The following is a 25,768-nucleotide window of genomic DNA, read 5'->3' as shown; positions in this document are numbered from 1 at the left end:
AAGTTCATGAGACATACTGGTCTGTAATTCCTTTTTTTTTTCTGAGATGGAGTCTTGCTCTGTCGCCCAGGATGGAGTGCAGTGGTGTGATCTTGGCTCACTGCAAACTCTGCCTCCCGGGTTCATGCCATTCTCCTGCCTCAGCTTCCTGAGTAGCTGGGACTACAGGCGCCTGCCACCAGGCCTAGCTAATTTTTTGTATTTTTAGTAGAGACAGGGTTTCACCACATTAGCCAGGATGGTGTTGATCTCGTGACCTCTTGATGTGCCTGCCTCGGCCTCCCAAAGTGCTGGGATTACAGGTGTGAGCCACCGTGCCCAGCCTCTAATTCTCTTTATTTTCACTGTCTTCGTCTTGTTTTGTTATTACAGTTTTATTAGCCTCACAAAATGAGTTGGGAAATGTTCCCTCCTTTTATGTTTTTTGGAATAGATTGTGTAAAATTCATGATTTCTGTTCCAGGAGCTTTTAAGTTACCATATTTTTGAGAAGGAGTCTCACTCTCACTGGAGTGCAGTAGCACGATCCTGGCTCACTGCAACCTCTGCTTCCTGAGTTCAAGCGATTCTCGTGCCTCAGCCTGCCAAGTAGCTGACATTAAAGGCGCCCGCCACCACACCTGGCTAATGTTTGTATTTTTAGTAGAGATGGGGTTTCACCATGTTGGTCAGGCTGATTTCAACTCCTCAGGTGATCCTCCCACCTCGGCCTCCCAAAAGTGCTGGGATTACAGGCATGAGCCACTGTGCCTGGCCCAATTCAATTTCTTCAGTGGCCATAGAACTATTGTTCATCTTGGTCGAGGTAGTTTAGGTAGTTTATGTTTTTCCAGGACTTAGTCCATTTCCTCAAAGTTGTCATATTTATGAGCATAGAGTTATCTGTAGTATTCTCTTATTATCTTTTTAATGATTGCAAACTCTGCAGTGATATATTATTTCATTCTTGATACTGGTAATTTGTATCTTTTTTTATCATTTTAATTCTTGCTAGAGGTTTATCAATTTTACTGATTATATTGAAGAACCAGATTTTTTGGCATTGTTAATTTTCCTTAATAGCTTTTAAATTTCAGTTTCATTGACTTCTGCTCTTATATTATTTTCTTCTCTAGGCTTGGAGTTTATTTTGCTGTTCTTTTTCTAAGTAGTTGAGGTGGGAACTTACTGATTTGAGAATTTACCTTTCCTGTTTACGCATTTAATGTAATACACTTTCTTCAACATTGTTTCAGCTGTGTCCTGCAAATTTCCATATATGGTATTTCCATTTTTATTGAGTTCTATGTTTCTTTTACTCCATTTGAGACTTCCTCTTTGCCCCAAGAATTATTTAGAATTGTATACTTGTTTAATTGCCAAGTATTTGGAGATTTTCCTGTTATCCTTGTTATTGATCTTGATTCTATCTTATATAAAGGAGACAAAGATGTCTCTGTATATTTTTCCCTTGTCTCCTGACACTCAGGCTGTTGATATGGTTTATCTGTGTGTCCCCATCCAAATCTCATCTTGAATTGTAATCTTCATGTGTTGGGGAGGGGCCTGGTGGGAGGAAACTGGATCATAGGGTGGTTTCCCCCATGCTGTTCTTGTGATAGTTAAGTTCTCACGAGATGTGATGGTTTAAAAGAATGGCACTTCCCCCCTTGCTGTGTCTCCTGCCACCTTGTGAAGGCGCTTGCTTCTCCTTTGCCTTCTGCCATGATTGTAAGTTTCCTGAGGCCCCTCAGCCATGTGGAACTGAGAGTCAATTAAATCTCTTCTCTTTAAAAATTACCCAGTCTCAGGTAGTTCTTTATAGCAGTGTAAAAACTAACTAATACAGTTGTTTACTTCTTCACGGCAGGCTGAGACTCATTATCTCATAAGCCTGTCAGCACAAGACTAAAAGTTGTACGTATCAAATTGTTTTAAATATAACACAAATAAGCATATTTTTGGCTATTTAGAGCCTACCTGCTTTGCATGCCCCACAGAACTGAGCCCAGCATCTGCTAGCCATAGATTAGATAAAACTTAGGAATATAAAGGCCCCAAACCTCTGCTGCCCATTGGAGCTCTGTGATCTAGAGACTCCCTGCCAGGTTACTGCGTGAAAGCATGTAGATGTGTAACCCCCTTTGCTGACACTCTTCTCCCTTAGGAATTTCCTTGCCTTCTGAGTGGTGCTCTTCACCCCATGCTATCACTTCTGGATAGTCTCATGCCATAAGGGACTACTCCAGCATGTGAACCTGTCAAAGCATCATCCAAATAAAGTTTTGTGTACCACTGCCACTTCATGGCCATAGTTTTTTCCTTGATCATCCCCCATATCCTTTGAATTCCTTTATATTCCATTATGGTTAATTAACATACTTCATGTTGTTTTAATTATTCTACATTTGCTGAACTTTGTTTTATGACCCAGGATATGGTCTATCTTGGTGAATGTTCCATGAGCATGTGAAGATAATGTATATCTGCTGTATTGTTGGGCAGAGTGTCAGATCTTACTAGTTGACTGTGTTATTCCAGCCTTTTATATACTTGATTTTCTGCCTAGTAGTTCCATAAATTGCTGAGAGTGGGTGTTGATATCCCCAATTATAATTGAGGATTTTATTTCCTCTTTCAGCTCTATTGGATTTTGGCTTATGCATTTCCAGGCTCTGTTGCTTTAGGATTATTATGTCTTCTTTGTGAATTGATAATATTATTATTATATAGCATTCCTCTTTTTGGCTATTTTTTTTGCACTGAAGTCTAGTTTCTCTGAGTAATGTGTTGAACTCTTATGGCATCCCACTACATCCTACCCCATCCTGCCCAGGATGGGAACAATCCCTTTGTCCAGCACATCCATGCTGTATACACTACCCAGCCATTAATCACTTAGTGCCCATCTTTTATTGTCTTACTTCATCTCGAGAAGGGTGAGTATAGCATAATGAGACATTTTGAGAGAAAGAGACCACATTCATATAACTTATATTACAGTATATTATAATTGTTCTATTTTATTATTAGATGTTAATTTCTTACCATGCCTAATTTATAAAGTAAACTTCATCATAGATATGTATGTATAGAAAAAACATAAAGCATATAATGTCTGGTAAAATCTGTGGTTTCAGGAATCCACTGGGGATGTTGAAATGTATGCCCTGTGGAGCAGAGGGGATGACTATATTTGGCTGAAGCAATTTCTAAGCAAAGTGTTGAAGGTATGGCTTGGGTCATCCTGAATGCTTATTGTAAAATGTGAGAGGAAAGACATCACTTAAAGATAGACTTGTTAGGCAAAAAGAAACTAGAACTTAAAGATTTGGTGAATTCTTAAGCTATCCATATTGCAAAAAATGAGAAAGCATGTTCGGGAGACAATGCTAAGGGTATAGCCAAGCAACTATTTAATAAAAAGATTAGTGTAAGTGTGAAGCACAGGCTTCATTAGTCATCTCAACAGAAGCCAGGCACTACTCTTCAAGACAAAGGAAAAAACAACCCCAAAGGCAATTCAGAGATCATCAGGGCTGCTTCCTCAGTTTCAAAAGGGGAGACCATTGCCTCAATTTTGACAGGTCAGATGGAGCCCCTGCCGAAAGCTGTGGGAGTGCAGTCACCCAAAGTCATGGGAGCAGAGCTGCTTGGAGCCTTGGGGGTCCCATCCCTGCCTAGTAAAGGTGTTGGGGCAGGATCTCTATCCAAGTGGGTCCATAAGGCAAGACTCCCACCACAGTGAGTCCAGAAGCCAGGACCTTGGTCCTAGAACACTGAGCTAAAGAGGATTATTCTCAAGCCTTAAGATCTCAGAGTTTGCCTTGTAGTTTGGACCTACTTGGGACTTGTTACTCCTTTTTTTTCTTTCCTACTTCTCCCTTTTGCAATGAGAATGTTTCTTCTATGTTTATGTCACCCAAAAGTAATGTTGATAACCTAATCCCCAATGTGATGGTATTTGGAGGTAGGGCCTGTGGAAGCTGATTAGGTCATAAGGGCAGAGCCCTCATGAGTGGGATTACTGTCCTTATAAAAGAGACCCCAGAGAACTCTTTTACCCCTTCCACCATGTGAAGGCACAGCAAGAACATAGCAGTCTGTAAACTAGGAAGTGGGCCCTCGCCAGACACTGAAAATGCAGGAGCCCTTGGTCTTAGACTTCCCAGCCTCCAGAAACGTGAAAAACAAATTTCTGTTGTTTATAAACCACCCACTTTATGGTATTTTGGTTATAGCAGTGAACTAAACAGGTGGTAATGTGCCAAAGCACCTGAGTTGCCATAGTTAATATGGAGTCAGGCCCAATCTCAAGCCAACTGTCAGATCATCTTTAATAACAGGTACTACTTTGCCTACACCTACCATTCTTTGTATCTCCTTTTAGAACAATTATATTACTGATATAAAACTGGTATATTACTGATTTGCTCCAAGTACATATTTTCCTCTACCTGGCTGTAAGGTCTTTGAAGTCAAAGGCTGTATTATTTTCATTTTTGTATCCATAGTGCCTGACACATAGTAGGTACTCATTCAAAAAGTATTTGTTAAATGCTAAAGTATCTGACACTGTTCTAGATGCTGGGGAATACAAGACACACAATCTCCTAGCTCTTGAGGAGCTTACATTCTGGTGGAGAAGAATGACAACTATGATTAAACCATTTAGGAGATGGTTTATACTTTTTTAGGTGTCTCTGAGTCTCTTGGAGACCCTAGAGCTGCATCTTTCTGATAAAATTTATCTTTGTAAAAATATATCGAATTGGAATAGACATAAAATCTCAAGTCCTCCAGTTCAATGATGCTATTAAAGTATTAATTGTCTGAATGGTCCTGAGAATGCTACTGCTACGAGACTTCAGTTGAATTCAGCCAAAACAATGCATATTGTATATGCACGGCACTGGAAAATATTTTACATATGTTGTTTCATTGAATCACCTTTTTTTGTTTAAAAAGGCCTTTCATTACCAACCTCTTCCCTCCCTCTCCTGCCAGGTTCCTGTTAAGTGCGTTTTTCACAGGATGCTCCTAAAACACCCTGTGCCTCCATCTAGTATAGCTGTAATTCTGTGCCTACTTTTCCGTCAACCACATTCACTAATATATTTTTAATTTCTCAAGGTCGGGGGTCAGGAGATAAGTATATTAATTTTATGCACTCTAGGGTCAAATTCCAACTTTCTTACTGATTGTGACCTTATACAAGTTATCTAATTTCACTGAGACTCAGTTTTCTCCTCTGCAAAATGAAAATAATAATAATGCCCATTTTTTGTAAGGATTAAATAAAAGAATGGCCATAAAAAGCTTAACATGGTACCCATTATGTAGCAGAGTCTCTTTAAATATTAACTGGCATGGTGTCTGCTATATAGTATGTATTTCCATAAATGTTTTATAAATTAGTCCCCATTTAACCTCTACTTGATGAATGAAGAGACTGGTGCCAGAATCCGGGTCTTCAGGCTTGAAATCTTGTGCTCCTTCTGTAACAACCTAGTACCTTATAGGTATGTGATTTTTTTTTTTTTCCTAAATAAAAGTTTGGCCACATAATCTGATGGAATTCTCATACTATTTTTAGATGTATGAGTCAGTCTGGAATAAATAGTGTAAGCACCAAAACATTAAAATTTCCACAACACTTAATGGCTTATTGGGATAACTGGACTGAATTGTAGGATCAGTAATATTCTGAAAAATTTGGAATTGCTGTCTTTAAAGTGACTAAAGCCTATTGCATGAAGTCCAAGAAATTCTTATATCAAATCTTACTCTCTACAAGAGTATTAGCATAGGGTTCTGATTTCTTAAATTAAGAAAGTTAATCACTAAAAATTACAAGAAAGCACTGACACTTCTTTTGGCGCTTGGAATTTTCTCCACTGTATGAGCATGGTTCTTGCCTTCTGAGTGCAAAATATGAGGTAGACCATTTTCTTTCTCTTATTTGTCATTAAAATATTTCTTTCTTGCCTGATCTACATCTCAAGCTACACATTCCTGTTCCATTTCTGAAATACTTATTGCTGTTAGCCTGGCATGGCATTTAGACAACTGAATCTTGAACAATTAAACATTTTCAAAGTTCAAAGAATGAAATCCAAAATAGTTAACTTTAAGTATTAATGGGAAATTGGGATGAGAAAAGTGGCTTCTTTAAAATTGCTCATGTCCCAATAGATGGGCAGCCATAGCCTGTGCTTTTCCAGTGCTATTGTGGTTTGCCTATTAAGCAATAACTATTTGGGGGGAGGTAGAAGCAACAAGTAGTGTAGCCTAAAGTTGATGTTACATTTGTATTACTTTATAATAATTTATAAATTTATAAGTAACTATAAAATATATGATACAGTTGACTTATAATCAATGTATAAATGTATAATAATAAAGTATGTACTTTCTTTCTGGCAGAATACTGTCAGTAAATATTAATTCAAAACAATGTAAATGCTAATGGTGGTTTTTAAAGGATATATCAATCTACTTACTGCTTTGCCCTTTCTATTTATATTTCTCAGTCTGTAGGATTTATCTTGTATTAACCCATCTGAAAAAGAATGAAGAAAATGATTATGTAAATAAGCTGCCACTTGTGGCATTTGACAAGTGTATTTTACAGACACATCTTTAGTTATTATGAGAGCATAGTTAAGAGCACAGGCTCTGGAGGAGACTGCTTAGACACAGTTTCTGTGACTATGTGACTAACTTGGGACAAGTCATTTGGCCTCCTTCAGCCTCGGTTTTCTCATTTGTCAAAAGACAAAGATCCTCCCTATAAGGTTGTTGTGTGATTTAATGGCTGAGAAACAAAAATTAAATCCTCAGCCCTGCAACCAACTGAGCAGACTCCCTCTTGGCCAGTGGACCCCAGATAAACCTTAAAAACTGAGTTCCCAGCCATGATGGGAATGGGAGGTTGGTCATGCCTTGTTATACCCCTTCCTTTGCTAACCACCATTAGGCTTTCTTTCCTAATGGTTAAACAGAAACCGGCCCTTTCACAAGATTTATTCTCCCACTGATTTCAGCCAGCTGCCTGTTGCTGCCCCTCCCTTTTGTAATTTTGACACAGCTCCCACCAACAGCACGGGCTGGTTCTGGCCAGTTTACGGAGACTGCACACAGGATGCCTCTGTGTCCTCCATTTCAACTTTTGATGTACGGAGTCTAATCTTAATGCATTTAAATGTTAAGTCTCCAGCCCAATGTAAACATAGGAAGAATGTAATATGTATGTTTGCTTACTATGCATGCACATGTCCCACTTGTCATTAATATTCATAGCTCCTCCTATAACTTGTTAAATATGTAGCCAACTTGTTTAGCATAAATTCCTCTCTCATCCTTTCCTCTCTCAAAGTGCCTGCTTCAGACTGGGCACAGTGGCCCACGGGCCTGTAAGCCCAGCACTTTGGGAGGCCGAGGTGGGTGGAACCCGAGGTCAAGAGATTGAGACCATTCTGGCCAACATGGTGAAACCCTGTCTCTACTAAAAATACAAAAATTAGCTGGGTGTGGTGGCGCGCGCCTGTAGTCCCAGCTACTCAGGAGGCTAAGGCAGGAGAATCACTTGAGCCTGGAAGGCAGAGGTTGCAGAGGGCCGAGATCACACCATTGCACTCTAGCCTGGGTGACAAAGAAAGACTCCGTCCCAAAAAAAAAAAAAAAAAAAGTGTCTGCTTCCAGCTTCTGCCCAAGGCTATGCTTCCCAGTATGTGGTTGGCCAACCTACAGGCTGCAACCCTTTTTAAGAAATAAAGCTCTTTTTTCCAAAATTTATGAACCTTGTGATTCTTCAGTTGAGAGGGTTAAGGCATATAATAACACTGTGTCTGGAATATAAGCAGCACAAAATAAATGTAATTTTGTTGATATTGTTACTGAGAAAAGAAAAATGGGTCAGAGTCTGAGCTATGTAAGGTAAGAAAAATTTATTAGGCCCAGAGAAACATGAATATGGGACTTCAGTCATGGTCCCCACCCCCCGCCACCCCACTTCCACGCCCATGCCTGGGGGCAATTGCTTAAAGTCATTTTGTTACTGCTTAGCTCCCTCACTTATTATCTTCATGTTTCAGAAATTTGTAATACAAACAAAAAATGTATAGCCAATCTATACCTTATGTTATCTTAATGGAAATTTTTGGTAAACAACTTAGAAACTGCCTCTTCTTTTCCTTTAAAAATACCCTTGTAACTGCTGCTAAATGGAGTATATATTCAGCGCAACTTGAGTCTATGCTCCTGGGTTGCTGTCCTCAAGCTTGGCCCAAATAGATTGTCTACCAATATAATTTTGCCTTCACTTTTTCCTTTCAAGTCGACATTGCTATCATTACTACCCCCCTATCCTCTAACACTTGACACATTGCACCCCTGGATCTGTCACCTAATGACCAACTACTTTGTTCAGTAGTAATGTTGAAATACATACATTAAGTGATTAAAGTTAAATGTCACCATGCTCTGTACTTTTATGTACAGAAGATACACTCTTGTAGACAGATTATAGTAAATGTTTGTATCTAGTACTTCTAGTTTTGACTCTGGCTCTTAATGTTAGTTCAAAAAATAAATCAAAAAATCAAAAAAAAATTTTTAAATCTTATCATTGAACTCCTGGTGCTTCTATCCTTTTCTGTGACTGCTAAAGATTATGTACATTATTCAAAGCTGTGCTTCACTGGAAGTACTAAAAAAATGGCTTTACTTATCTTTCTTGGAACTACCTCATTTTAGCCTGTCTTCTAGCAGTCATTTGGGTAATCTTCCATAACACATTTGCTATAGATACCCAACTCCATAAAGCTGTGCAGAGAGTTTACATTCTAGATGTCTTTCATGAATAATTCTGGATTTCCTAAAGAATTAAATTCACGTCCCTAGAGAAGAACCTTATGTAACAAACTAAGACAATGACAAAGCAGGGAATGAAATGACCAAGATCTTCAATGAAAAATTGTCAGCCTAGGCTAAAATATAGGTGCATAAATACTGTCAGCCTAGGCTAAAATATATGTGCATAAATACTACGAGTCGGAGGGTCTTTATGAAAGTAGTTTCAAAGTAACTGGCCTAGGCACACACCTCTAATTTGCTTACAGATAATGATAATTCTAGGAATCAATGAGAGTGCGATGTGAGCATTACTAAACTCTTTAATGCATTGATTTCATTTTATATAACATAAATACATTTTATGTAATATAATTATTTAATGTATATAATTTATTGGGTTAATTGTATAAGACTGGTCTGCATAAGTAAATGAAAAGTATAATGCAAAGTATGACAAAAAACATTTTTCATATATATTTTGAAATCTTATTTATATAGTTTTTAAAGGCTCTGTTCAGATATAATTCTAGGAATATAGATGTTTAGAGTAATAGACAATCTAACACTCTTAAAACTACCTCTCTCATTTTAAAGATGAGAAAAATTCCAGAAAAGTTAATGATCTGCCCAAGAGCAAGATAGTGGTGGGCAGTAAGAAAACAGGCCCTGTTTTCCCCTCCCAAGTGTTTATTTTAAATTTTAGATACACCATAGATTGGACATTGCTTACAAAGACTCATCAGAGGAAACTGGACAACTGGCTTGTTTCATATGCATCTTTTATAAATTTTCAAATTACTCAGACTTTCCAAAATGTCTTTGTTGCCTCATATGTAAAAGAAAATTCACAGTGTCAACCTCACAGGGTTGGATGAAAATTAAATAATTTAATCTATGTGTAGCATGTACAAAGTTTTAAAGACTAAATAAGGCAATATAATGCAATTACAAAGAAGCATTGAAATATTTATTCTTGGTATCTAGTTTACTCTTATTTTTAAAATTGGGAAAGTAATGCTTTTACAAGACAAATGATTGTCTAAGGTCACAGAACTAGTTAGTGGTAAAGCAGGGATGGGATCTACTTTATACCCTCATTAACATTTTTTATTACTTGGTAGAATAATTTCCCCCTTCCAATGAGTAGTTGGAAATAATAGAATAAGGAGCTTATTCTATCAGATTTACTCCAAAAGTCTGCCTATGGTTTGAAGAATCCAAAAGATATTAGAACAAAACCTTTATGGGTATCTATCTTCATCTGTTCTGTGCTGCCATAAAGAATATCTGAGACTGAGGATTTTATAAGGAACAGAAAGTTATTTCTACAGTTTTAGAAGCTGGATAGTCCAATATCAAGGTGCCAGCATCTGGCAATGGCCTTCTGACAGTATTATTCCCTCGGTGGAAGGCAAGAGGACAAGAGAGGACAAGAGACAAATAGGGCCAAATGCATCCTTTATAAGGAACCCATGCTTGCTGATAATCCACTCCTGTGATAATGGCATTAATCCAGTCATGAGGGTGAAGATCTCTTGAACCAATCACCTCTTAAAGGTCCCACCTCCCAACACTGTTGCATTGGGCATTACATTTCCAACACATGCTTTTGAGGGATCTATTCAAACCATAACATTCTACCCCTGGCCCTCCAAAACTCACGTTCTTCTTACATGCAAAATACATTCATTCCGTCCCAATAGCTACAAATTCCTAACTGATTCCAGTACCAACTCAAAAGTCCATAGTCTCATCAAAATCAGATATGGGCGAGAGTCAGGCACAATTTATTCTGAGATAAATTCCCTTTTAGCTGTCAGCCTGTGAAATTAAACAAGTTACCTGTTTCCAAAATACAATGGTGGGACAGGCATGAAAGAGACATTCTCATTGCAAAAGGGAGGAATAGACAAAAAGAAAGCGGTTAATGCTCACAAGTAAGTCCAAAATCCAATGGAGTGCACATCAAATGTTAAGCCTCCAGAATAATCTTTCTTGACTCCATGTCCCACCTTCTGGGCACACGGGGGCAGCAGTTGGGTCCCTAAGGCCTCAGGCAGCTGCATTCCCACAGCTTTGCTAGGCTTAACCCAAATAGCAGCTCTAAGGGGTTAGGGTCTTCTGCTGGCAGCTCTCCCAGGCTGGAATTGCAGGTAAGTAGCTCTACAGTTCTGATGTCTCTGCAAGAGCCCAAACCTCACCTTTCTGCTGGACATTGCCCTCACTGTAGCTCTCTACAAAAGCTCGACCCCTGCGACAAGTTTCTGCCTGGACCCCCCAGGCTGTCCACAATATCCTTTGAAATCTAGGTGGAGGTAGCTCATGAACTCTGTGCACCTGCAGAATTAACATCATATGAATGCCACCAAGACTTACCACTTGTACTCCATAGAGTGAAAACAGGAGCTGCACCCAGGTTGGCTTAAGCCACTGCTAGGGTGTCCAAGAAGGCCTTTGCTAACATGTGGGGATAAGACACCTGAGGTGGCACAGAGAGTGAATGTTGAGGTCCCATGGGCTCCTCTCTGGAAACCTTGCCCTCAAGTTCCGAGTTTGCCTTTAAGATCCCTGAAATGCCTTCTGGGCCATTCTTCCATTTTCTTGATGAATATCACTGGCTCCCTACTAGTCATGCTAATTTTGTTAGCAAACAGCAACTTGGCAACACCTTTGGTTTGCTTTCCTAAACATGCATTTCCATTCTTTACATTGGCTGGGTTGTGAATTTTTAAAATATTTCCTTTCTGCTTCCCCTTTAATTATAAATTTTATCTTTAAATCATTTATCTTCTCTTACATTCTACTATATGCAGTTAAAAGAAATCATGAAGCTCCTTCAATGTTTTGCTTAGAAATTTCTTTCACCAAATAGCCTTGTTCATCATTCTTAATTCTGCCTTCTATAAAGCCCTCAGGCATGGAGACAATTTTGCTAAGTTCTCTGCCACTTTATAACAGGATAACCTTTACCCCAGTTTCCAATACCTGGTTCCTCATTCCCATCTGAAGCCTCATCAGAATTGCCTTTCCGGTCTGTATTTCGACCATCATTCTCATAACAACCACTTATTAATCCCTAAGAAGTTTCAGACTTTTCATACAGCTCTCTTCCTTTTCTGAGCTCTCACCAGAATCACTGGGGATTAAATACCTTAAAATTTTCCTAGCATTTAAAGTGTTAGTTCCTGAGACTGACATCCTACATTCTAAAATAGCTTTCTGCATCCCAATGTATGTTCTTAGAACTGGCATTACCATATGAAACAGATGTATGAATATGGCTAAACCATTAAATTCTAATCATGGTAAAAATCCTTTATTTCTCTGCATTCTACTATTCAAGCTAAGCTAAAATTTCCATTTGGGAACTTTATTCTAAAACTATACTTCTCAACCGTACTTTCCTTTGATTCTTTTACCCATAAGTCCTTAATTAGAATGTTCTCTCTATAACTCAAGAATGCTTATCGGGAGGCTGAGGCAGGAGAATGGCGTGAACCCGGGAGGCGGAGCTTGCAGTGAGCCGAGATCGCGCCACTGTACTCCAGCCTGGGTGACAGAGCAAGACTCCGTCTCAAAAAAAAAAAAAAAAAAAGAATGCTTATAATGCTTACAATGATATATGATTGCTTGATCATCTCCCTTCTATAGCAAGTGGTGTTTCAGCTATCTTATTATTTTCTCTTCATTTTAACTAGATTACTTCAGTCTGCTCTAAATGGTTATCCAGTCACTACACACTTGTGACAGTCTCAATTGCAAGAATAGTAAAACACTGTTACACTAATTGGTAAAAAGTTGCTACCTCAACAGAACCAGTGACAAAAACCACATGATTATCTTAATAGATGCAGAAAAGGCCTTCAATAAAATTCAACACTCCTTCATACTAAAAACTCTCAATAAACTAGGTATTGATGGACCTCAAAATAATAAGAGCTATTTATGGTAAACCCATAGCCAACATCATACTGAATAGGCAAAAGCTGGAACCATTCCCTTTGAAAACTGGCACAAGACAAGGATGCCCTCTCTCACCACTCCTATTCAACATAGTATTAGAAGTTCTGGTCAGGGCAATCAGGCAAGAGAAAGAAATAAAAGTATTCAAATAGGAAGAGAGGAAGTCAAATTGTTTCTGTTTACAGATGACATGACTGTATATTTAGAAAACCCCATCATCTCAGCCCACAAACTCCTTAAGCTGATAATCAACTTCAGCAATGTCTCAGTATACAAAATCAATGTGCAAAAATCACAAGCATTCCTATACACCAATAATAGACAAGCAGAGAGCCAAATCATGAGGGAACTCCCATTCACAATTGCTAGAAAGAGAATAAAATACTTAGGAATACAACTTACAAGGGATGTGAGGACCTCTTCAAGGAGAACTACAAACCACTGCTCAAGGAAATAAGAGAGGACATAACAAATGGAAAAACATTCCATGCTCATGGATAGGAAGAATCAATACCATGAAAATGGTCATACTGCCCAAAGCAATTGACAGATTCAATGCTATTCCCATCAAGCTACCATAGACTTTCTTTGCAGAATTAGAAAAAAAATTTAAATTTAATATGGAACTGAAAAAGAGCCCATATAGCCAAGACAATCCTAAGCAAAAAGAACAAAGCTAGAGGCATCATGCTACCTACTTCAAACTATACTACAAGGCTACAGTGACCAAAACAGCATGGTACTGGTACCAAAACAGATATATAGACGAATGGAACAGAATAGAGACCTCAGGAATAATACCACACGTCTACAACCATCTGATATTCAAAAAACCGGACAAAAACAAGCAACGGGGAAAGGATTCCCTATTTAATAAATTGTGCTGGGAAAACTGGCTAGCCATATGCAGAAAACAGAAAGTGGATCCCTTCCTTACACTTTATACAAAAATTAACTCAAGGGGGATTAAAGACTTAAATGTAAGACCTAAAACCATAAAAACCCTAGAAGAAAACCTAGGCAGTACCATTCAGGACATAGTCACTTCATGACTAAAACACCAAAAGCAATTGCAACGAAAGCCAAAATTGACAAATGGGATCTAATTAAACTAAAGAACTTCTGCACAGCAAAAGAAACTATCATCAGAGTGAACAGGCAACCTACAGAATGGGAGAAAATTTTTGCAATCTATCCATCTGACAAGGTCTAATATCCAGAATCTACAAGGAACTTAAATTTACAAGAAAAAAACAACCCCATCAAAAAGTGGGCAAAGGATATGAACAGACACTTCTCAAAAGAAGACATTTATGTGGCCAACAAACATGAAAAAAAGCGCATCATCACTGACGATTAGAGAAATGCAAGTCAAAACCACAATGAGATACTGTCTCATGCTAGTTAGAATGGCAATCATTAAAAAGTCAGGAGACAACAGATGCTGGTGAGGCTGTGGAGACATAGGAATGCTTTTACACTGTTGGTGGGAGTGTAAACTAGTTCAACCATTGTGGAAGACAGTGTGGCAATTCCTCAAGGATCTAGCACCAGAAATACCATTTGACCCAGCAGTCCCATTACCAGGTATATACCCAAAGGATTATAAATCATTCTACTATAAAAACACATGCACATGACATGTTTATTGCAGCACTATTTATAATAGCAAAGACTTGGAACTAACCCAAATGCCCATCAATGATAGACTGGATAAAGACAATGTGGCACATATATACAATGGAATACTGTGCAGTCATGAAAAAGATGGGTTCATGTCCTTTGTAGGGACATGGATGAAGCTGGAAACCATCATCCTCAGCAAACTAACACAGGAACGGAAAACCAAACACTGCATGTTCTCATCATAACTGGGAGTTGAACAAGGAGAACAAATGGACACAGGGAGGGGAACATCACACACCAGGGCCTGTCGATGTGTGGGAGGCAAGGGGTGAGAGAGAATTAGGACAAATACCTCATGCATGCAGGGCTTAAAACCTAGATGACAGGTTGATGGGTGCAGCAAACCACCATGGCAAATGCATACCTATGTAACAAACCTGCATGTTCTGCACATGTATCCCAGAACTTAAACAAACAAAAAAAGTTGCTACCTCAAGATATTCAAGTGTCACCTTACATATATTGTCCTGACTACCTTGATTCCCTTAGGAATCTTCCATTTCCCTCAACTCTAACATGGCACAGCAGTGGGTCTCCAGAACTCATCCAACAGAACTATGTAATCTGGTTTGCCAGGCTTATGCTATATTGGTTGTCAAATATTTTTATTATGATGCTGGGTGATACATTAAACGTATCTTCACATAAGGTCACTGAACAACTTCTTGAATTAGAGAAAACTTCTGACTAGAAAGATTCATGGTGCAAACAAAAAGTTTGGAAACACAGATAAATAAATGTAATAATTGGTTTACTAATATCATAAAACTGGTAAAATATCTAGGTTTCCAGATTTTAAGGCCACCTGTATTTTGCTTTCCTTGATTTTCTGCTGACACTATAATTCCACAGGTTTTCATGCCAATAATCAAAAGTCATCATCGTGTAATTTACCTTTTGAAAGAAGGTCTTGATGGTAATTATTTTATATGAATTCATATTCCCAATTTCACTGAATAAATTTATGAAAATTACAATAATTTATATATAAATAACATCTTACCTACAAAATGAGGGTCTATTACATATTCACTCATTTTTTGAGGTGGAAAATATGGATCCTGAAATTAAAACAGAAGAGAAAGTGAATAGAAATAATTAAATATCAATATAGTTTTTAAACTTAGTATTATTGTTGGTTATAAATGATAAAATGAGATTGAATGTTCTAAATTTGCTTTCTCTTATATAAGGTGTAGAATTTATTTACAATTTAATCTGTGCAACTGGGAGATAGTGAGATATATGCATGGATGAAATGTATTAGCAGGTTGTCAAGTTAGGAAACGTCAAGCATTAAAAGAAAACACATAATTACTTCGCATGTCATGAACCTCTTATTCCCTGAGCCCCAGGAAACAAAAATAGTAATTTAAAGAATATATGAAAACAAAAAGATTAATATCAAAGAAAAAATTTATCAAAAAAGAAGATGTAAGTGACATCATAGAAAATGATGGAATAGGATGTCCAAAAATCAGTCTCTCCACGGAAATAAATATAAACTGTCAATGACTGACAGATCAATGATCTCAGAACTCCAGAATATAATCCAAAACTTGCAGCTAACAGGGCACTGCTTAATAAAAAAAAAAGGGGGTGGATGAATTCTGGTATTTGTGGAAAGCTCTGTCAGTTCACTGGCTGATCACTTAGATGATGGATCAGATCACAGACCCACCACAAACAAAGAATACAGTCTTTGCAAAAAATAGTTTACATAAGTCATTAAAAAGGTAATTGCAGCCCTCAACGATCAACAATAGCAACCCCTGGGGAAGGGGGATATTTTCAGAGTTACCACATTATAATATTTAAAATGCCCAATTTTCACCAAAAAATTACAAGACGTACAAAAACAGAAAATATGTCCCATTCACAGGAAAAACACACACACACACACAAAAAAACAGAAATCTTTCCTGCGGAAGCCAGGACTTTGGACTTACTAGACAAAGATTTTAAAACAACTTTCCTAAATATGCTTAAAGAGCTGACAAAGTACAAAAGGAAACTAAGCAAATAATGTATGCAAAAAATGAGACTGTCAATAAAGAATAAATTTTAAAAATATAAATTCTACAGTAGAAAGTATAATAACAGAAATGTAAGATTTATTCAAGGGCTTCAATGGCAGATTAAAGCAGACAGGATGTAGAATTTGTGAACTTGAATATAGGACATTTGAAATTATCCAGAATGAGAAGCAGAAAAAAAAATGAATGAAGAAAAATGAACAGAGCCTAAATGACCTACAGGACAATCATCAAGTGTGCCAATATACACATTATCAGAGTCACAGGAAATGAGAAAGAAAGAATATTTGAGGAATTTACAGCCAAACACTTCCCAAATTTGATGAATGTCATAAATCAATACATCAAAGAAGCTCAAAGAACTCCAATGAGGATAAACTCAAAGTGCATCACAGCAGACATGTTATATAATAAAACTGCCAAAAGATGAAGAGTGAATTTGCAGCAACAGAGAAGTGACTTATATAAAAAGTTATCCTCAATAAGATTACCAGCCAATTTTTATCAATTTTTATCAGAAACTGTTTAAGAAGGCAGTGGAATGACAAAGTGCTGAAAACAAAACAAAACAAAAAGATCTGTCAACCAAGAATCATATAACTAGTAAAAATGAAGAAGAAATTAAGTTAATCCCTAAGATTAAAAATATTTAGGGAGTTTGCCCTGGTGTGGACTGCCCTAAAAGAATTGCCAAGGAAGTTTTTCAGGATAAAGGAAAGGACCCTAGACAGTACTTTGAACACATATGAACAGATAAAGAACTCTGGAAATGGAGGTAAGTGGGGAAAAACCATAGTTTTTTTGTTTTTTTAATACAAAGTTATCAGCTTAAATAGCCTGTTAAAACTGTAATTTATGTAAGCTTCATGGTAACTATGAAAAGCAAAATCCATAGTAGATTAAAAAAGGATAAAAAGTGAGTACTCAAAGCATATATTATAAAAAAATCATCCAATAATAAAGGGAGACAGGAATAAAGAAACAAAGGATCTACGAAACAACCACAAAACAGTTAACAAAATGGCGGTAGTAAGTTCTTACCTATAAATAATTGCTTTGAATGTAAATGGATTAAATTCTCCAATTAAACCACATAGAATGACTTGAATCGTTTAAAAACACAAGACCCAATTATATGTTACCTGAGACCCACTTCACCTTTAAGAACACACATAGACTGAAAGTGAAAGGATGTAAAAAGATATTCCATGCAAATGGGAATAAGAGCAGGAGTAACTATAGTTATGCCAAAGAAACCAGACCTTAAGTCACAAACTGTGAAAGAGACAAAGGAGGTCATTATATAATTATAAAAGGGTCAATTCATCAGAGAATATAACAATTGTAAATATATATGCACCCAAAATTAGAATAAATATAAAGCAAATATTAATAGATCTGAAGAAGGAGGTAGACTACAATACAACAATAGTAGAGGACTTCAGGCTGGTCTGAGTGTAATGGTGCTTACAACTTAATTGATCACAACCAGTTACAGATTCCTTTGTTTCTTCTCCACTCCAGCTGCTTCACTTGACTAGTTTAAAAAAAAAAGAAAAAAAAATAGTAGAGGACGTCAGTAATACCCCACTTTCAACCCTGGACAGATAATTCAGACAGAAAATTAAGAAGGAAACATTAGGCTTGAACTACACTTTAGACCAAATGGAACTAAAAGGCATGTACAGAACATTCCACCCAACAGCAGCAGCATATACATTCTTTCCCAGAACACACAGAACATTCTCCAGGATAGATCATATGTCAAGCCATAAAACAAACCTTAACTAATATGTAAGATTGAAATCATATCAACTATGTTTTCTGATGACAATTGTATGAAACCAGAGATGAATTACGAGAGAAATTTTGGAAAATTTACCAATATGTGGAAATTAAACATGTTCCTGAACAATTAATGGGTCAAAGAAGAAACTAAAATAGGAAATTATAAAAATATCCTGACACAAATGAAAATAGACACACAACATACCAGAAATTATAGTATGCAGCAAAGCAGTTCTTTGAGAAAACTTTATAGCAAAAAATGTCTACATCAAAAAAGAAGAAAAATCTCAAGCAACCTAATGTTACATCTAAAGCAACTATTAATAGAAAAAGAACAAACTAAGTCCACAGTTAGTAGAAGAAATAATAAAGATCAGAGCAGAAACAAGTAAAATTGAGACTAGAAGAAAGTAGAAAAGATCAATGAAACTAAGCATTGGTTTATTGAAAAAAAAATCAAACTGGCAAACCTCTAACTACATTAAGAAAAAAAAGAGTAGACTCAAAATCAGAAATGAAAGAGGAGACATTACAACTGATATCACAGAACCACAAAGGATTATAAGTCTACTGTGAACAATTAGATATCAATAAGTTGGATAACCTAGAAGAAATGGATATATTCCCAGAAACATGCAACCTATCAAAACTGAGTCATGAACTAACAGAAAACCTGAATAGACCAATGATGAGTAAGGATATTGAAACAGTAATAAAAACTCTCCTGTGAAAGAAATGCCAAGACTTGATGGCTTCACTGCTAAATTCTACCAAACATTTCAAGAACTACTTTGAATTCTTCTCAAATGCTTCCAAAAAATTAAAAAGGAGAAAACACCTTCAACCTCAGTTTGCAAGGACAGTGCTACTCTGATACTTAATCCAGACAAGGGCACTGCAAAAAGATAAAGTTATGTCAACATCCCTGATAATGTAGGTGTAAAAATCCTCAACAAAATATTAGCAAACTGAATTTAACAGCACATTAAAAGGATCATTCACGGTGAATAAGTGGGATTTATCTCTGGGATGCAAGGATGGTTCAACATATGTAAGTCAATAAATGTATACACATTAACAGAATTAAGGACAAAACCATATGGTCATCTCAATAGATGCAGAAAAAGCATTTGACAAAATTCAACACACTTTCATGACAGACTCACAGCTAACATTATACTCAACAGTGAAATTAAAAGCTTTTCCTCTAAGATCAGGCACAAGACAAGGATGTCTACTCTTCCCACTTCTCTCCAATGTACTATACTAGAAGTCCTAGCTAGAGTGGTTAGGTAAGGGGAAGATAAACAAATCCAAATTGGAAAGGAATAAGTTAAACTGTTTTCAGACATGATCTTATATTTTAAGAAATTCCTAAGAATGTCACAAAAAACTGTTATAATTAATAAGTAAATTCAGTAAAGGTGCAAGAAATAAAATAACATACAAAAATTAGTTGCATTCCTATATACTAACAAGGAACTCTCTTTAAAAAAATGAAGAAAACAATTCCATTTACAATATCTACAAAACCGTTTAGAAATTAATTTAACCAAGAATGTAAAGGATCTGTATGCCAAAAACTATAAAACATTGATGAAATAAATTGAAGAAGACTCAAATGGAAAGATATCTGTGTTCATGAATTCAAAGAACTAATGTTGCTTAAATGTACATACTACCCAAAGCAATCTACAGATTCAAGGCATTGCAATCAAAATTCCAACGACATTTTTCACAGAAATAGAAAAAACACACCTAAAATTCATATGGAAGCATAAGTGACCCCAAATAGCCAAAGCAATAAAAGAAAACTAGAGGCTACCAGATTTCAATATTTACTGCAAAGCCATAGTAATCAAAACAGCATGGTACTGGCATAATAATAGACACAAAAAACAATGGATACAATAGAGCACCCAGAAGTAAATTCATGCATTTACAGTCAATTGATATTCAACAAAGGTACCAAGAACATACAATGGGGAAAGGGCAGTCCCTTCAATAAATGGTGATGGGAAAACTGGGTATCCACATGGTGAAGAATGAAACTGGACCCTTATCTTACTCCATATACAAAAATTAACTCAAAATGGACTAAAGACTTAAATGTAAGACCAGAAATTCTAAAACTACACTGGTGTGGGCAATAATTTTTTGGACATAACCCCAAAAGTACAGGCAATAAACTAAAATAGACAAATGGGATTACATCAAACTAAAAAGCTTCTGTACAGCAAAAGAAACAATCAACAGAGCAGAGACAATCTACAAAATGGAAAACAAATTATTATTAAACCTTACGTATGATAAAGGTTAGTATCCAAAATATATGAGGAACTCAATAACAAGAAAACAACTCAAGTTTAAAATGGACTTAAAACAGACATTTCTTGGCTGGGCGCGGTGACTCACACCTGTAATCCCAGCTCTTTGGGAGGCCGAGGCGGGTGGATCACAAGGTCAGGAGTTCAAGACCAACCTGGCCAAGATGGTGAAACCCATCTCTGCTAAAACTACACACACAAAAAATAGCCTGTGGTGGGCGGTTGCAATCCCAGCTGCTCCGGAGGCTGAGGCAGGAGAATCGCTTGAACCCAGGCAGCAAGTGAGTCAAGATCATGCCACAACATTCCAGTCTGGGTGACAGAACGAGACTTCGTCTCAAAAAAAAAAGACATTTCTCGAAGAAGACATACAAATGTCCAACAGGTATATGAAAAGGTGCTCAACCACACTAATCATCAGGGAAATGCAAATTAAAACCATGATGAGATACCACCTCATACCAGTTAGTATGGCTATTATTATTAAAAAGATTAGATAACAAATGTTGCCAAGGATATAGAGCAAGGAAATCTTGCTACACTATTGGTGGGAATATAAATTAGCACAGCCATTATGAAGAAAAGCATAGAGATTCCTCAAAAAACTAAAAGTAGAGCTACCATATGATCCAACAATCCCACTACTGGGTATATACCACAAGGAAATAAAATGTTGAAGGAATATGCACTCCATGTTTATTTCAGCATTATTCACAATAGCCAAGATATGGAATCAATCTAAGCGTCCATCAATGGGTGAATGAATAAAGAAAATATGCTATATATATCCAATACTACTCAACCTTTAAAAAGGAGGAAATTCTGTCATTTGCAACAATATGGATAAATCTGGAGAAAAGTATGTTAAGTGAAATAAGCCAAGAATAGAAAAACAAATATTGCATGATCTCATTTATAAGTGGAAATCTATAAATGGTGAACAGATAGATGCAAAGAGTAGAATGTTGGTTGCTACCAGGGCTGGAGGGTAGGGGAATTGGGGAGGTGTTGGTCAAAGTATACAAAATTTCAGAGAGAGAGGAAAAATAAGTTTGAGAGATCTACTGTACAACATGGGGATTATAACTAATAGCAATGTATTGTATACTAGAAAATTCCTAAAAGAGTAGAGTTTAAGTTTTCTCACCACAAAAAAAAAATCATATATGAGGTAATAGTGTATGTTACTCAGCTTGATTTAGCCATTCCACACTGTATACTTTTTTTTTTTTTTTTTTTGAGATGGAGTCTCATTCTGTCTCCCAGGCTGGAGTACAAGGGCGTGATCTCAGCTCACTGCAACCTCTGCCTCCCAGGTTCAAGTGATTCTCTTGCCACAGCCTCCTGAGTAGCTGGGACTACAGGTGTGTGTCACCATGCCCAGCTAATTTTTTGTATTTTTAGTAGCGACAGAGTTTCACTGTCTTAGCCAGGATGGTCTCGATCTCCTGACCTCATGATCTGCCTGCCTCAGCCTCCCAAAGTGCTGGGATTACAGGCGTGAGCCATCGCACCCAGCTGTATATATATTTCAAAGCATCATGTTGTACACCATAAATGTATACAATAGTCAAGTTAAAAAAATTTTTTAAAGGAATGAAGTATTTATACCTGCTACAACATGATGAACCTTAAAAACACTATGCTAAGTAAAAGAAGTCAGACACAAAGGTCATACATTGTACAATTTATTTAACACGAAATATTCAGAACAGGTAAATCCATAGAGACATATGCAAAATGGTAATTCCAATGGCTTGGGGGATGAGGGAATGGATAACAACTGTTTAATGGGTAGAGGGTTTTCTTTTGGGGTGATAAAAATATTTGGGAATTAATTAGAAGTGGTATTTGCAAAACACTGTGAATATATTAAATGCCACTAAATTTTACACTTTCATTAGTTAATTTTATGCTATGTGAATTTTACCTCAAAAAGTTGGAGGAAGGGCGGGAGGAAGGGTGGGAGGAAGGGCCGGCAGAGTTTTCATTTCTAGTAATGGAAGAATAGCTTGTATTAGACCTACTCTCTCAAGGACTGCAACTATGAATTCTTGGAAAATATAAAAACAACTATTTGGCACTTCCAAGCTTATTCATAAGACACAGAAAGTTGAAAATACCACAGCTCCCACCCTAACAATAAAATATTGGGCAATTTACAAAATTGTAACATCTTTGAATCCATCAGAGAACTGTCTTTACAGCGCAACCAATTAACTTGAAATCTAAGAAAGTACAAGCACTTCCAAGGATAGATGGGATATATGCACTGACTCATCCAACAAGAGTACAGGAAAAAGACAGGCTCACCAAACGTGCAACTAAGAAGAATTCAAGGCCAGGCGCAGTGGCTCAAACTGTAACCCCAGCACTTTGGGAGGCTGAGGCGGGCAGACTGCCTGAGGTCAGGAGTTTGAGACCAACCTGGCCAAAACAGTGAAACCCCGTCTCTACTAAAAATACAAAAATTAGCTGGGCATGGTGGTGGGCTGTAACTCCAGCTACTTACTCGGGAGGTTGAGGCTAGAGAATGGCTTGAACCAGGGACACGGAGGTAGCAGTGAGCCGAGATCACACCATTGCACTCCAGCCTGGGTGACAGCCAGACTCAAAGAAAAAAAAAAATCAGATAAATTTTGTAAAGAATTGTTAAAGGCTGAGGGTAGGCTAATGTTAGAATATGAAAACCCTTGTAGCCGCAAACACAACAGTATTTTGTGCTGACTCGCAGACCTTCTCCACAGCCTTCCACTGGTTGTTACGATAAATATTGGAGACCAGGTAGGATGCCAAGGGAAGTCTCCATCAGAGTGTAGACAGAGGAGCAGAGCACCTACCTGCCACAGGGAGAATGGGAAACCCCACCCGCATCATTCTCTAGGAAGCTAAAGCTGAAGTTGATAGTGGAAACCCTTTTGTACCCAATGCATACATGAAGACCTACCCCTGGGGAAAAGGCAGGAAACCATTCTGCTTCCAGATCATTACATGTCTCCTATAATAAGAGAGAGGCAGAAATGTTGCTCATTTCTTAGACACTAAAAGACAGAGCTTACCCAAGACAGAGGCACAACCAGGACAAAAGAGAACCTGTACCTCCCAGTACCAGGCTTTAAAACCCAATACTAAGCAGTAGCAGTCCTGTACTGAGGAAGAGATAAGAGTGAAGAAAGAAAAGCTCTCTGAGGTTGAGATGCACAGAGAAAGCCAGAAGCTGCAGGAAGAACAGGAACATTTAAAAAATCTCTCCAGCAAATTAGACCCCACTCTAAGCACAAGATAATGCTAGAGGAATATAAAATCAGTGGTGCACTACAGAGAACAATAACAGAGCCCAAACCCAGCTCAACTCCTTACTAAACTGACTTAATTCCCCACATGAGGAAAGAAAAGGCATATCCATTTCCTACTATGAATGCTTTTTACCTTAATCTGTAGTATTCTATATAGGATGTCTGGTTATCAACAAAAAAATTATAAGACGCAAGAAAGCAAGAAAAGGAAATCCACTATTAAGAGATAAAGCATTAAAAAAAAAACAATCTCACATATATGGCAACTGTTGAAATTACCAACAGGCATTTAAAAATAGTTAAGATTAATATATTAAAGTCTTTAATGAAAATGGTGGATGACTAGATGAACAGAAGGTGAATTTTAGAAGAAAATGGAGACATAGAGTGACAAATGAAATAACAGAAATAGACACAGTAACTGACATCAAGAATGTCTTTGATGGGCTCAAGAGGCAGACACAGGCAAGGAAATAATCAGTGAACTTGAAGATGTATCAGTAGAAATTACCCAAACTAAAAAACAAAGTGGAAAAAAGTAAAAACAAACAAACAAACAAACAAACAAAAAACCACCACCAACAACAACACAGAATAGAGCACCCAATAACTAATAACTGTGGGACAATATCAAATGACTAAGAGGTATATAATTGGAATCCCAGAAGAGAAAGGAGAGAACAAGGCAAAATATACGTTTGATGGAATAATGGCTGAGAGTTTTTTAAGAAAATAATGAAGGACACCAAACCATAGATTCAAGAAGTTCAGAGAACCTTAAGCAGAAAAAATATCCTGCATACACACCCATCAAACACACACACACACATGCACACACACCTAGATATATATTATTTAACTTGTGGAAAACCAAACATAAATAGAAAAAACCTTGAAGACAGCCAGAAACAAAAGACACATTACATATAAAGGAAACAAGAACCGCAGCAGACTTCTTGTTTAAAACTATGCAAGCCAGGCAATATGGAAGTGACATCTTTAAACAAAACAAAATATCTCAACACAGAATTCTATGTAAGAGAAAATATCCTTTAAAAATGAAGGAGAAATAAAGTGCTTTTCGGACAAACAAAACCTAGGAGACCCACACTACATGAAATGAACCTCTTTTAACCAGAACAAATATCCTGCGTAAAAGAAGTTCTTCAGCCAGAGTAAATGTGATTATAGCCAGAAATTATATATATGAAAATAACTTAATATCTCCAAAATGATTAATGTGAAGATAAATATAAAGACATTATTGTTATTTTTAGTTACTCTAAAAGGTAACTAAGAGTCTAAAGCAAAAAGATAACTTAGTCCCCAAAGGAGACACGTATTATAATTTTTAGTATATGTAAAAGCAAATGTTATGACAATAACACAAAAATTTAAGGGAGGAATTGGGAGTATACTGTTATAAGGTTCTTATGCTATTGTTAGAAGGTAAAGGGTGATTGATTAAATATGTATATTTGTAAAACCTAGACCAATCTCAGGAACTTCAAGATGGCTGACTAGAGACTTCTAGTACATTCATATCCTTCAAAAAGAGGAACCAAAACAGTGAGTAGATAATCATGCTTTGACTAGATCATCTAAGACAGAACACTGGAATTCAACAGAGAAGTTACAGGAAACACCTAAAGCAAGGAAGGAGAGGGAAGCAACGCAGCCAGCTCAGCCAGGATTGGCTGGGACTTGCAAAGGTTCCCCAATGTGTGGAAAGGGGAAGTGAGAGATTCCCACTCCCACCATGGAGTCCTGCAATCCTAGTCAAGGAAGAGCCCTTTGACCCTCACATGCCCTGAGACTAACAGGAGGAGCTGCCTGG

General features: G+C 37.1%; 1 protein-coding gene across 3 annotated transcripts in view; it reads right to left on the bottom strand.

Moving 5' to 3' along the window:
- Positions 1-25,768, bottom strand: part of C2CD6 (C2 calcium dependent domain containing 6) — a 187,074-nt gene that overhangs the window by 40,884 nt on the left and 120,422 nt on the right. For 2 of the 3 annotated variants that reach the window (XM_033230701.1, XM_033230702.1), the window contains exons 14-15: positions 15,488-15,545; positions 6,483-6,541 (exon numbers count right to left, since the gene is read on the bottom strand). In XM_033230701.1, the coding sequence (XP_033086592.1) occupies positions 6,483-6,541; positions 15,488-15,545 (117 nt within the window). The remainder of the gene's footprint in view (positions 1-6,482; positions 6,542-15,487; positions 15,546-25,768) is intronic. The other variant, XM_033230704.1, reaches the window with a different exon arrangement.

This window comes from Trachypithecus francoisi, unplaced genomic scaffold, assembly GCF_009764315.1.
Source record: "Trachypithecus francoisi isolate TF-2019V2 unplaced genomic scaffold, Tfra_2.0 Lachesis_group13, whole genome shotgun sequence".
Taxonomy (NCBI): Eukaryota; Metazoa; Chordata; class Mammalia; order Primates; family Cercopithecidae; genus Trachypithecus; species Trachypithecus francoisi.
The sequence above is the reverse complement of the archived record's forward strand: the minus strand, read 5'-3'. Positions and strand labels throughout refer to the sequence as shown.